This window comes from Oncorhynchus kisutch, linkage group LG5 (genome assembly GCF_002021735.2).
Source record: "Oncorhynchus kisutch isolate 150728-3 linkage group LG5, Okis_V2, whole genome shotgun sequence".
In the NCBI taxonomy this organism is placed as follows: Eukaryota; Metazoa; Chordata; class Actinopteri; order Salmoniformes; family Salmonidae; genus Oncorhynchus; species Oncorhynchus kisutch.
In genome coordinates, this window is record NC_034178.2 from 31,831,105 (window position 1) to 31,845,139 (window position 14,035).

Sequence of the window (14,035 nt, forward strand, 5' to 3'; positions counted from 1 at the left end):
ATTTGTATGTAAATGTACAATATTTGTGGATAGTTTATTTTATATTTCAAAACGCAAATTATTCTTGCCCACATTTCAGATGGTCCAACAACCTCTGGTTCTGATGTCCGAACAAGTTCATTCATTTGCAGGAGTTGGTTGTAACCAATTACACGAATAGGGGTAACAACCGTTAGATTGAGCATGGAATAAAACAAAGCAACTGAGGATATGCGATCTAAACATGTTATTTTATTGTAGTATAGTTGGACACAATACGTTATGTGAAAGGTGTGTGTCTAATAATAATAATACGTACCAAGACTGAAAATGCAATTACCACCCCTTGTCTTTGAAATGGTAGTGTCCAAGGCTTGGATCCCGGAAGCAATTCCGGCTCTTTGGTGACGCTGCATTAGAAGAAAAGAAATGGCCCAACCTCGTAAGTATTTTAGGGTTTTGTTTGCCCTAAATACCATATAAGTACACTTCGTATTCATGGTTATTATAATTTAGTAATATAATCTAGCGGTGATTTTATATAAGCAGAGTTTTCGTAGTCTATAAATAACGCGTGCAGGTATGTAATGAATTTGGAGTGACAGTGGAAGCGAACGTTAATAAGCTAGCTAACACGGTTGTCGTAGCTAGCAAGCGAGATCTTGCTAGACATGTATTTTACAGGTACATCATCATGAAGATCATTGGATTGAATACGAACTAGCGTTGTCTGTAGTATGTCTAGTGAGTTTGAAATCTCTCGCTCACGTTAGCTGGTTAGCTTGTTAAATTAGTTAGGTAAGTTAGCTAGATAACTAAGCTGGTTCCTCTAGTTAAGGAATGGGATGTTATGCATGGGTTTCTGTGTAATGGCTGCATGATTGAGTCTACGAACTACTTCACTTTGACTTCACACGTTTAAAACGGTTGCAATATTTCCTGTAACCATCATGTCTGTGCCCACAGGTTTGTTCAGCTTGGTCCTCCTCACCGTGGCTCTCGGAGCCCAGGCTCTGACCCCATCCCATCACCTTTCCCTGTCAGACGTTGCGAGACTTCAAGCTCTCCTCAGCCAACCCTTCACAGACCTGGCATCAGCATACTACTCGATTGTTGGTCTAAGTAAGCTTGGAGCCTCAGTTGCTGATGAAAATGTAAGAAAACGGGCTACTAAGTATCAAAGTAAAGGGGCTTGACTGGAGGACCCAAAACCTAGCCTATGACATGTTTGCACTAGTGTTAAGTTTGCACCTTTGCTATTCACGTCCACAATGTTTTCCACTCCAGAAAAAATCCAAGGGAGACACTAGTACAGTTTGTTGCCTCATCAAATCCTTGTTTTTCCTTTTGCAGGATGCCTGTCATTTCTTGAAGGCCCAACTGGACCCCATGAGTGTCGACTCCCTCTTCTTTGCTGCTGAGGCCAGTCAGGCCATCTCAGACTGTGAGGTAGGTACTTGTATATGGTGCTTCATTCTATTTGACCAAAACATGTCATTTGCTCCTCCAGCAAGATGAACCGGCGAACAGCATTTGTGTTTTTGCTTTTTGGATGCTCTGCCAGTGAATTCTTCACTAATAGCTTGGTTCTGTTGACTTCTTTATTCATCCTCTTTTAGATCCCGGTGTCCAATGAGACCCGTGACATCCTTCTGGCAGCAGTCAGCGAGGACTCCACAGTCACGCAGATCTTCAGAGCTGTTAGCGCCCTCAGTTCCCTAGGGCTTCCTCTGGCTTCACAAGAAGTCGTCGGTGCGCTGGTTGCCCGTATTGCTAAAGAGGACAACGTCTTGGCGTGAGTAATACCTGCTAGCCTGGCAGGTGGATCAGACTTGCTGCTGGATAATTTATTTGATCTTCTGTGAGATCTGCCTTGTTTAACTGCTAGAAATAAGCTTCTGAACTTAATTGTTACTTTGAATCGTTTCAAACAAACTCTGCTTTTGAACAGACAATATTCCTATGGACATGAATCTAAAGCCATGACGTGTTTTGTCATTGTATTGTGACTGTTCTTTTCTTGTCTTTCTGTACAGGATCACCACAGCACTCCAGACTGCCACCCGTCTCTCCCAGCAGGCTGACTTTGGAGGAATCCTGGAGGAGATTGAGGTGAGTTTCACAAGTCCACCAGGTGGTGCTGTGCTGCAGGTTTAGTTGGGTAAATTACTTTACAAAGTTACTAATTACTCCCATGCAAACTGGTTTCTTAAGCAGAGGTGTTGTATTTGAACCTTTCTCTCCCTCTTAAGGATCTTGCAGCACGATTGGATGACTTGGGTGGAGTGTACCTCCAGTTCGAAGAGGGACTTGAGGCAACTGCCCTGTTTGTGACAGCAGCCTACACACTCTCAGACCATGTGGATACAGAGCCTCCTCTCAAAGAGGTAAACTTCTCTCACAATTTATGTGGGTGGTAGATTGATGCAGGGGAGTTGAAGGAAAGCAGGCTGCATGAGTAGGGCCAGGGTATTAGACCTCTGTATAATACTTGATAATAGAAATCTAGAATAACAACACCAACCTACCTATTTTAAAATAACTGCATGTGGAATTAATGTGAGCTGTTTTCCTCACAGGACCAGGTGATCCAGCTGGTGAACTCTGTGTTCAGTAAGAAGTCCTGGCAATCCCTGTCTGAGGCATTCAGCGTAGCCTGTGCTGCTGCCGCCCTATCCAACAATCGCTTCCAGGTGCCAGTCATCGTCAGCGCCCAGGGGCCTGCCACCGTCTCCCACAACCAGCCAATCCTGCAGGTACACTCCACTATGACCGGTGTTTCTAAATCAGTGACTGACTACACTTAATTTTTTTTAATGTCCATTATTTGGTCGTCATCAATTTGAGACACATTTGAAGGTTTTCGCATGGGCCCCGGGTGCATGTTTTCTAGTTTTTGCACTAGACACCTGATTTCAAATAACCAACTTGTCATCAAGCTTTGAATGTGCAGTGCTTGGGCAACAACAAAAAAAAGTGCTCCCAGGGGATGGGAGCAGAACCAAATTTGGGGAACCTTGCTCTAGTCAACCACTGAGCATGGTCTTTGTTCTCACATGATGCTTTTCTTTTCACTGACATCTTTCTGCCTCCTTGTCTTTACCACAGCTTCTGGTGACTGATGTCCTCTCCAATCCTCTTGCCTCAGCCAGTGTGGTGGTGGAATCTGCTCAAGCTGTGGTCTCTAAGAACGTCATACTCACCCAGGCACCTTTCTCCCTCAGGGAGTAAGTTTGTTAGACAGAAAGATTAGAATTTGTCTGGGCACTAATGTTGCTAGTTGTGTTGCTTTTTAATATGGATTATTTGTGTATGTCTGCCTTGCAGTGTTTGTAGTGTATAATAATTCTTTCTACCTGTTTTGACAGTGGCATTTTTGAACTGAACTTCATGACTAGCCAGCCAGCCAGTGGATATTACCAGTTCTCTGTGGCTATCACCGGGGACACCCGATTGGTTGCCAGTCAGGTTGAGGTGAGCTGGCCATCTTTTCAAGAGAAAATGTATTGGGGATAATTTTGTACCTGCTTACATGTAAGATTAACAATCTTCTATATTATTTGAAAGTTTATGCCAGTTTACATTTGTCCAAAATGGGGACATGGTTCACTCATCAACAGTATAAAAGGTACAGTGCATTCGGAAACTATTCAGACCCCTTGACGTTCGACATTTTGTGACACTACACCCTTGTTTAAAAAAAAATTCCCATCAAGCTACACACACTACCCCATAATGACAAAGCGAAAACAGCTTTTTAGAAATGTTGGCAAATTTATTACAAAGGAAAAAAACGGATACCTTATTTACATAAGTATTCAGACACCGCTGTGAGACTCGAAATGTCGCTCAGGTGCATCCTGTTTCCATTGATCATCTTTAGATGTTTCTACCACTTGATTGGAGTCCAGCTGTGGTAAATGCAATAGATTGGACTTGATTTAGAACGGCACACACCTGTCTATATAAGGTCCCACAGTTGACAGTACATGTCAGAGCAAAAACCAAGCCAGGAGGTCGAAGGAATTGTCAGTAGAGCTCCGAGACAGGACTGTGTTGAGGCACAGATCTGGGGAAGGGTACGAAAACATTTCTGTAGCATTGAAGGTTTCCAAGAACACATTGGCCTCCATTCTTAAATGGAAGAAGTTTGGAACCACCAAGACTGCTCCTAGAGCTGGCCGCCCGGCCAAACTGAGCAATCGGTGGAGAAGGGCCTTGGTCAGGGAGGTGACCAAGAATCTGATGGTCTGTCGGACAGAGCTTCATAGTTCCTCTGTGGAGATGGGAGAACCTTCCAGAAAGACAACCATCTCTGCAGCATTCCACCAATTAGGCCTTTATGGATGAGTGGCTAGACTGAAGCCACTCCTCAGTAAAAGGCACATGACAACCCACTTGAAGTTTTCCTAAAGGACTCTCAGACCATGAGAAACAAGATTCTCTGGTCTATTGAAACCAATATTAAACTCTGTGGCCTGAAAGCCAAGCCTCACATCTGGAGGGAACCTGGCACCATCCCTACAGTGAAGCATGGTGGCAGCATAATGCTTTTGGGATGTTTTTCAGCATCAGGGACTGGGAGACTAGTCAGGATTGAGGGAAAGCTGAACAGAGCAAAGTACAGAGATCCATGATGAAAACCTGCTCCAGAGCGATCAGGACCTCAGACTGGGGTGAAGGTTCACCTTCCAACAGGACAACAACCCTAAGCACACAGCCAAGACGACACAGGAGTGGCTTCGGGACAAGTCTCTGAATGTCCTTGAGTGGCCCAGCCAGAGCCTGCGCTTCAACAAAATACTGAGTAAAGGGTCTGAGTACTTACGTAAATGTAATTTTTCAGTGTTTTTATTTGTAAAAAATTTGCTAACATTTCTAAACCTGTTTGCTTTGTCATTATGAGGTATTGTGTGTAGATTGGTGAAGGGGGGGGAAACAATTGAATCCATTTTAGAATAAGGCTTACAGCCTTGACTTGGAAAAAGTCAAGTGGTCTGAATACTTTCCGAATGCGCTGTATATAGTTTTGGATTTGTAATTGTGAGAAGTTGCAGTTCTTGTAAGTTAAGTCAGTTGCCTTTCGCTTTTTCCAAAAGGTTAGCAGTTCAATGTGCTCGAAATGGAGGATTATTACTTAGTAGCCGCTTTCATTAGCTTACAAACCTTTATGTTACTTAACCATGTGTCAAAGCAATTAACCTCTAGCATTTACTTTTACTCTCTGACACTCATTCACCATAAATGTGACACTAATCACCCTGAAATTTGCATGTGAATTTCACCATATGAATTCCCTTGAATTTCTCATTTTCCTCCATCTCTCTCTCTCCTTCTCCCCACATGCCTTCAGCTAAAAGTGAAGGTGTCCACTGAGGTGGCCATCACTAATATGGACCTGTCCGTAGTGGATAAGGACCAGAGCATCGGCACCAAGACATCCAGGTTAGGGAGCCCAATCTCGTATATGAAGCCCTTTTTAATACAGGCTTTGTCAGACCCATAACTAAGACAGAGTTATTTCCTGCAGGTTGTATGGTCAGGAAAAGCTCATGGCCCTATCCATTAGCCACACAAAATATATATATATATATAATATAATTGTTTTCATTTCCAGGGTGGACTATCCCTTCAAGGCCAAGGGTTCTTTTACTGCAGACAGCCACCAGAACTTTGCCATGACATTCCAGTTAGTGGATGTCAACACTGGAGTAGAGCTCACTCCCCATCAGGTAGAGATTTGGTTGTTCCTGTGGGTCTACATTTTTATGTTCATACTCTCATTCTGTCAACATTGTGCTATTATATCTCTTGAGTATTGTTATTGTCTTTCTCTCCAGACCTTTGTGAGGTTGCACAATCATAAAACTGGCCAGGAGGTTGTGTTTGTGGCCGAGCCTGACAGTAAGAACCTTTACAAGTTTGAGCTTGACATAGCCGAGAGGAAGTCTGAGTTTGACTCAATGTCTGGAACATATACCCTCCACCTCATTGTGGGAGATGCCACCTTGGAGAACCCCATTCTGTGGAACGTGGCGGACGTTGTCTTGAAGTTCCTTGATGAGGAGGCCCCAGCAGCCATCCAATCTAAGACCCTTTACATGCCTAAGCCAGATATCCAGGTAAACAACAAGTCTTGCATATAAACACATTGGTTTGTTTCTCTAGTCTTCTGGTTGCTAGTCATAGCTTGAAATGAGCTATATAGCTAAGCTAACTCTGGTACAATATCCATGTTGTGTGTGTGGTCCCTGACAAATAAATAGATGAATAGCTGGGGTGTATTCACTAGGAACAAAACTGGGCGGGAACTACCTGAATTTGTCCGATAAACTTATTTTTCGTTTGCTACGGTTTTGGGTGAACGATTATGCCAATGTCCATGTTGTGCGTGGTCATTGAAACAAATAGTTGGACTTGACCTGATGTTCTTGTCGTGTGTAGCACCTGTTCCGGGAGCCAGAGAAGAAGCCACCCACAGTGGTGTCCAACGCCTTCACAGCCCTCGTCCTCTCACCCTTCCTGCTGCTGCTTATTCTGGTGACACTCTTTACTTCTTCAAGTTTGGAATTGTATGAAGGTCCAAAGGTTTATTTTTAGAACATTTTCACATCTGCCTCTTCACTGCCTTTTCTGTTTAGCAAAGGCCCTTTAGAATAAAACCTTGATACTTCCTGAATGAGCCTTGGTTTTTGGTTAACACTTGTTTTGATTTGAAATGACAATAGTGATACTGTATGTAATTTCTGACACAGTTGTGTGGTGACATTGTCCATACTGCGAAAGGCTTGCATCAGTGCATTGTAAATTAATCCATTTCCAGACCTTTTGTTTTACTGCCGTGGTCCATCAACAATATTCTCTTGTTCTCGCCCCCCTCTCTGTTCAGTGGTTCAAACTCGGGGCCAACATCTCAAACTTCAGCCTCTCCCCCAGCGCTGTCCTCTTCCATGTGGGCCACGCATGTGAGTACGGAGTTCTGAGTCGTGGATTACAATGGAAACTACTGGCATTGTCACTCCACAGATTCCTAGTTTATCACCTTTTACTCTGTTTATTGTGATGTTTCAGGCATGCTGGGACTGATGTATGTCTACTGGACTCACCTCAACATGTTCCAGACCCTCAAGTACCTGGCCATCATCGGCAGTCTCACCTTCCTGGCTGGAAACCGCATGTTGGCCCAGAAAGCAGTCAAGAGGTATGGCTTCTGTTAGCTTTCACAAAAACACAGACTGACTGTCAGATTTCCTGCCTAGAGAGCTCTTGACCACAGGGAGAAAGTTTGACCTCTTCATATGAGAAGGACTCTGGGGCTTTGGGGCTTCTTGGTGCTACTCTGAGATTGTGGCTGCCGGACGTTCACTGAAGGCCCTTGAGATCGTGTGTAAGGGCCTACTGTGACGCGCTGCCCCCTCAGTGTGTGTCCCCCGGGGGCCCTTTACCCAGCCAGGCTAGCAGAAGAGTGGAGCCACCGCTGTAGAGCGTGTGTCTACTGGGAGCATGAGAGGGCCTGGCCAGATTGAACTGTGTGGGTGCTTTTTTTTCTTCCCTCAAGCCTTCCACATGTAGAGCTCTCCAAAGGCCATCGAGACACAGCGGTAATAAGTGTCACTGGCTGAAGGCTTCAAGCTCTAATTGCCTAGTATTACTGTGGAATTACTGCACCTTACTCCTGTCCTTTCTGACCCAGTCCTTTTAACCATATTCTAGTCTCATGCTCCTTTTGGTTGATGTGGAGTCAGTGGATTTAATTTCACAATTGATGAAACTTGACTAGCCTGACTTTCTTTAGCCACCGTCTCCTATAGTGCCCTCCTGTCTCCCTAACTCCTGTCTACTCCTTGCTACATCTCTCTCTTTCAGGATTGCCGCAGAGCAAAGTAGTAGGTTGGCAAAGTATAGGAGCCTGCGGTAAAGGCCTGTTTTCTAATAACAAAGGGCCAGTCTTCCAGGCTGAAGTAAGGGCATGTCTATGGACTGCATCCCAGTGCATCCCCATTGCCCTGTGTAATGCATGGCTGTGTGGTGCAGTGCTCACTCACCAACATCTTGCTCATCCCACCATAAAAATCATCTTTGCTCACCTTTTCCATCCTGTCCATGTCACCAGTTATTAATCTTAATATTGCCTGCCATTGTACATGGTTATTCTAAAGATGCAATGTGTGTGGCGCTTCCTCATTCCCGCATTATCATCCTCATTGTTCTTCCGTTCATATTCTGTTGCGGCGAAATCCTGTACACTTCATCCTTATGCTGGAAAGAAATGCGTGAAGTTTCTCACATCGGATGTGATTTTAATGTATCCAGGACTTCTCATGCAGGCTTTACATTTTAAGATCTCATTTCAGTTTGAAATTTGTGCCCAATAGAAATTAATTGTAATATAATATTGTCACTTCTATTGTAAAAAAAAATTCTAAACACTTCTACGTTAATGTGGATGCTCCCATGATAACAGATAATGATGCGTGCACAAATATCATACCCCCAAAGACATTACATTAACATGGGAGATAAGCATTTCAGCCTCCAACTTTCTCTCCTCATTATTCACGATTTTCGTTCAGGATTATCCGTGATCATGGTACCATCCACAATGTAGATGTGGTGGTAGAAACATCTTTATTTACAATAAGTGAAACCAAAATGGCACTACATTTATTTACTATTCATTTCTATTGGGCACAAAATAATCTGGAACACAACCAAAATGCATGGAAAATGCATCCAACAAGTTTGTAGAGTTACAAGCTTGATGCAATCATTGCGTTCTAGGATATGGGACTAATTACTGAACTTTACTACTTTATTCAAGTGAAATTGGGGGGGGGGCACTATGTACAAAAAGTGCTGTAATTTCTAAATGTTTGACCTGATTTGTTATGGATGACAATACCATCAAATTAAAGCTGACAGTCTGTACTTTAACCTCCATAGTCATTGTATAATTTCAAATCCAAAGTGCTGGTGTACAGAGACAAAACAACATACTTTTTGAGCTCACTGTAGATAATTTTTTTATTTTTTAAATGTAAAGGTCTTTGTCTGATAATTAACATGTACAACAAACTGACTTATGTATCTATTTTCTTCTCTGGCAGAATTGCAAGTAAATGATGACCGAAGATTGGAGACTTAAGATGCTTAGCTTAGTTTTTGGTTTTCAAGGAGTCATTTTAAGGACACATCAACCATCAGACTGTCATCAAAGACATGTTATTCCATGAATCCAATAGAAAATTTGAAATGCAGTTTGACTTCATTTGAAAGTAAATGTTAACTCTACCGAGACCTTTTGATTTGATCGGACAGATGTTTACTGACACAGATGCTCCAGCTGACGTCTGCAACGCTAACCATCCTTGCACTTCATTTTTGTTTGACTGTTTTGCAAATGCCCTTTTTCTTATTTGTTTTTATAATGGGCTTGGGGATATACTTTTGTGGTTTCATAATGAAATGTGGATGGATTATTATTATTATTTTTTTTTTTGTACATTCATGTTTCTCAGTGCCCATCTTACCACTGCTTTGTAAAAAAAATTGCATCAAGAAGGTACCCATCAATTTTACAAGGCCTTTTGATAGAAGTTAATTGAGGTGGCTTCACTGACATGGTCATCGTAAGTCTAATTATTTGCTTGTCTCCTCACTGAATTACATGTGGAGGGTGTGAGCTATTCACTCATTACAATAAAGACCCCCCCCCCCCCCCCCCCCCACAGAATAAAATGGGCAGTCCTAAAAATCTGGTGTTTTTGTAATTAAAGAAATGGTGATTAATTTTTAGTGTACTGCTGTTTCTTATTGGTGCAATACACACTAATTCTATCATACTCAAGTACTTGAAATAATAGTGCCTATACAATTGCATTTGTTTCAGTTGGTAGAAGGAAGTAAAAATAATGCACTAGACTCATATCAAATCTCTTTGCTTTATTGTGAAAACTGGTTACATATCCTTTAGTACAATTGTTTGCCAGAGTGTATGAACTGAGGGACATTGATTTTCTTGACTCAAAGCTTTGATAGTAAAATAGCTTTTAATTTTTTATTTTGACATTTTCAGGTCATTAGGGTTGGAGCTAAACACTTCTTGTCTTCACTTTGTCCTCGCTTACATTCACTACATAAAAGTCTGGAAGAGAACATTAAGTAGGAATGTCAATTCAATCACAACTATGCATTTCCACGAGACACACTTCACAATTTGGCAATGTGTATGCTCTGAAGGCTTACAGATAACTTGTCTGCAGTGAGATCATGATTTCAAAACCATGTACTGGGTGGGAACTGTACCTTGGCATCTTGAAATTGTTTTGCTGTCCTCTGTAACTCTGTTTTCTCTGAACAGATGTCAGGTCCTGTTTGTAGGTGCCCTCGTAAATGTCTGACTGGCATTTCACATTATAGCTCCGGCCTTCTTCTCTGGGTTTGAAAAAAAAGAATAGAATAAGTACAGTATGAACATTTTTAGTGCTTCTATACTTAATTATAAACTGGGTGGTTTGAGCCCTGATTGGCTGACAGCTGTTGTATATCGGACTGTATACCACAGGTATGACAAAGCATTTATTTTTACTGCTCTAATTACGTTGGTAAGCAGTTTATAATCGCAATAAGGCACCTTGGGGTTTGTGATGTATGGCCAAAATACTGCAGCTAAGGACTGTGTCCAGGCACTCCGCGTTGTGTCGTGCAAAGAACAGTCTATAGCCTCGGTATATTGGCTTTATACCACACCTCTGGCCTTATTGCTTAACTATAGTATATCATTACTCACAGATTGCATAAACAGCCACTACTCACTGTAGACGTTTTCCCATGATGCTCTGTAGGAATTTCCTGGCTGAGATTTGACCTAGAACCTTCCTGTAGCTGTTGGTAAAGATAGCATCAGCATGTCTTCCTGATCTGAAAGATGGGAGGGAGCACATGATCATTTCATGGATAGATGTGTAGAATTTGAAAGTTCAGTCATTGCCTTGATACCTTTTTGTTGTATAACAACAAAAGCTATTTCAGATTTTCGGGTGGCACTGACCGCAGTTCGGCTTTTTGCGTCAAGGGAGTGCTGTTTTCTTCCAGCAGTTGCATGGGATGCTCTATAGAGGTCATCAGGATGGACGTGTCCCTCTGACCAAACCTGGGGGGAAAACACGTCACATAAATATGGTATGACGTGTCCACCCACTGTGCAAAACTGTTTGAATCAAAGTTGTTTCCACATTTCAACTCTCAATCTATGTGTTGAAGTTGAATCAACTGATTGAATTTGCAAAAAGTCATCAAGGTAAGGGCATTATGTGTTGTTTTTTTTACCCAACTTTTAACCTAAATCCAATTACACGGTGAAATGTTTTGTTGAATTCACATTAGTTGACAGCTCATCCAAATGTAAATCAAAACTAAACGTTGAACTGACGTCTGTGCCCAGTGGGCTTTAGTCACTTAGATTAAGTTCGGAATAACAATTTCATGAGTATAACATCGATAGACCTGCATCATTATACAGAGAGCGTTGCCGTTTCTAAAAATACATATTTGGGTGTTTATGGAAGCTTTTTTCATGTTTTATCTCTGCAACTGCAGGACAAGCATGAGGAAGTGTATTACCGGTGCGGTAACTTTAGCAAAACCAAGTGAAATCGCAACAACAAAAATGTCTGGGCAGCTCTAATCTTTATAGGGAATTATAAAGATAACATTCAAAATAAACTGTCTAAAAAAATGTTATCGTAAACAAAAAACATACTTCAAATGCTATTATCTTAATTGTAGTTAGGTCAAGTGATCATTTTCAGTAGATGTGTTTTTCCGGATATGCAGAACAATAGTAGATATGCAGAATAGTCTCATACTTTGCCCCCGAATGCTGTGATTAATGTGCTGTGCAAATGTTACACATTTTAGTGACTAATCCAGACATCTTGACCCTTGTTAGCATAACAAAAAGACAGGGCACACTATGACAGGCACACTGACCCCTGATAGATTTAAAGCATCATGTTCAGAGACAGACTGCTGGCTGCAGTTATTCTCGATTTCTTTCTGCTCTCTCTTGGCAGTCCAGTCTTTGTCTGTTACTGACCACACCTCATGTTCATTCCATTGTTAGATCGTCCATCAGTGGGATGAAGCATTACATCATTTTTTTCAGCAGCACAGGGTGAAAATTGAATTATTGGAAAGGGAGCTAGCAGAGACTATTTGTGTATACCTGGCCCCTGGTCAAGGAGACTGGGGGCAGAGTAGGGGGGATAACTGCAGTTCAGGTGTGGATCATTCCACTCAACAAGCTCTGCGTCATTAGCCTGTTTAACAAGAGGGTTAGTAACATATTTTACTGAGGGGGTTTAGCTGCTGTTCCACAGAGATTGGTATTAGAACAGTTACACATTGGAGTGTTGTAAATGTCACTCAAAAGGCAATGCACACCACTACTGACATAGCTACTAGGGGTTCGTGAAAAGCTAATTGATTAAAAATGTAATTTAATCATATGACAAGTGACAGAACTATTTTGGATGCTCTAGCAGTAATCTACTAGAATCATAAATCACTCTTTCGTATTCAAGTTCATTATGGTTAGTGAGCTTTAACAGTTGCAATCATAATAATATTTAATTATTTAAACTCAAGTAGTATCAGCATGCTTTTCTTAGATATCAAACTTAAAATGTATTATCAGAAACATTTTTGAAATAATAATTATATTGGACAATTGGTCATACAACCCATGTTAGATACAATATTTGTCAAATTAGCATGTTGGTTTATATTTTTGACATTTTAATGCTATTAACATGACTTTAAATGTTTAAACAAAATTGCTATCATGCAGATTGATTGTATTCTTACCTAATAGATGGGTAGAGTGGGGCAACTGATACAGACATCACCAGACAGCAGAAAACAAGCAGTACAGCTCGATCCATCATCATGACTACTTCTGGAAAACAAGAAGAAATGGAAGAGTTAAAATTACATTAGAAAATACGCTGAAGCCAGTTGGCCCCTGATCTGATATCACTGCAGTAGACATTGAGTTCTCTTGGAGAGGAAGCCTTTCTATATTGTTCTGATGATTACTTTTACAAAGATAAAGTATGGATTTTTCAGTGTAACTAAATTTAAGTAAATATTTGTTATAATGTAAAATGTCTTTATCCACTACATGGGTAACTTTACTCAGGTAATATATATTTTTGTTTGATGTTCCAACCAATAAATAATTAAAGCACAAAGTGTAGTGATTGCATTTGATACCTAAACATCCATGTATGATTGATGTTAACAATAGAAATGTTATATTTATTTTTAAGAAGTGATTGACATATAGTTAAAAAGGTTACAATATCAACGTATGTAATCATATCATCAAATGGTCTTCTTGACACACACTATCAAATCTGAAACATAAAGATAGTTACCTTAAAGTGACCTGAATTAAGTGTGAGTTTATTCTATTGGGTCCTTCTCCCGCAGTCCTTGATGTCAGTTCAGGTCATCATCTCAGAAGAGATGCTGGAACAGCTTTTTGTGGACATCACTCTCTGAATAAACCTTTTAAACCAAACCATCAAAGACACCAATGACATCACCTCTGATGTTAAATTCGCTCTAACCTCTCTGCCTGTCTGTATGTCCCACTCCCCCCCTCTATCGCTCTCTTCATCTCTCTCTCTCTCCCTTTCACCGTACTGGTTGAGGTATGCTTTAGATTTCTCTCCCTTCTCTTTCATTGGTCATATCTAATCAAATCAAATCAAATTTATTTATATAGCCCTTCGTACATCAGCTGATATCTCAAAGTGCTGTACAGAAACCCAGCCTAAAACCCCAAACAGCAAGTAATGCAGGTGTTGAAGCACGTTGGCTAGGAAAAACTCCCTAGAAAGGCCAAAACCTAGGAAGAAACCTAGAGAGGAACCAGGCTATGTGGGGTGGCCAGTCCTCTTCTGGCTGTGCTGGGTGGAGATTATAACAGAACATGGCCTAGATGATCAAATGTTCATAAATGACCAGCATGGTCAAATAATAGGTCTGG

General features: G+C 41.2%; 2 protein-coding genes and 1 long non-coding RNA gene across 11 annotated transcripts; 2 read left to right on the forward strand and 1 right to left on the reverse strand.

The window, feature by feature from the left end:
• The first annotated feature begins 306 nt into the window (after nt 1-306).
• On the forward strand, nt 307-9,702 carry rpn2 (ribophorin II). 9 transcript variants are annotated; one of them, XM_020483059.2, is made up of 17 exons: nt 307-421; nt 946-1,133; nt 1,333-1,428; nt 1,599-1,774; nt 2,016-2,091; nt 2,232-2,366; nt 2,559-2,735; nt 3,088-3,206; nt 3,348-3,453; nt 5,333-5,424; nt 5,597-5,711; nt 5,820-6,101; nt 6,424-6,519; nt 6,869-6,944; nt 7,051-7,180; nt 7,846-7,940; nt 9,087-9,702. In XM_020483059.2, the coding sequence occupies exons 1-16, from the start codon at nt 409-411 to the stop codon at nt 7,895-7,897; spliced, it is 1,929 nt and encodes a 642-aa protein (XP_020338648.1). In that variant the 5' UTR covers nt 307-408; the 3' UTR covers nt 7,898-7,940; nt 9,087-9,702. The 9 variants fall into 9 exon arrangements, with proteins under 9 accessions (XP_020338648.1, XP_020338649.1, XP_031680728.1 ...); XM_020483061.2 differs by lacking the exon at nt 307-421 and adding an exon at nt 467-559; XM_031824869.1 differs by lacking the exon at nt 307-421 and adding an exon at nt 580-663.
• Nucleotides 9,703-9,906: 204 nt separating this feature from the next.
• ghrh (growth hormone releasing hormone) lies at nt 9,907-13,637 on the reverse strand. The gene is made up of 6 exons (XM_020483062.2): nt 13,419-13,637; nt 12,847-12,937; nt 11,030-11,131; nt 10,795-10,899; nt 10,285-10,413; nt 9,907-10,123 (listed from the first exon to the last, which is right to left on the reverse strand). Exons 2-6 carry the CDS (start codon nt 12,927-12,929, stop codon nt 10,051-10,053), a joined length of 492 nt encoding a protein of 163 aa, XP_020338651.1. The 5' UTR covers nt 12,930-12,937; nt 13,419-13,637; the 3' UTR covers nt 9,907-10,050.
• On the forward strand, nt 10,882-13,232 carry LOC116374196 (uncharacterized). The gene is made up of 2 exons (XR_004210006.1): nt 10,882-11,278; nt 12,854-13,232. It is a non-coding gene; the product is annotated as an uncharacterized LOC116374196 (long non-coding RNA).
• Nucleotides 13,638-14,035: the final 398 nt, after the last annotated feature.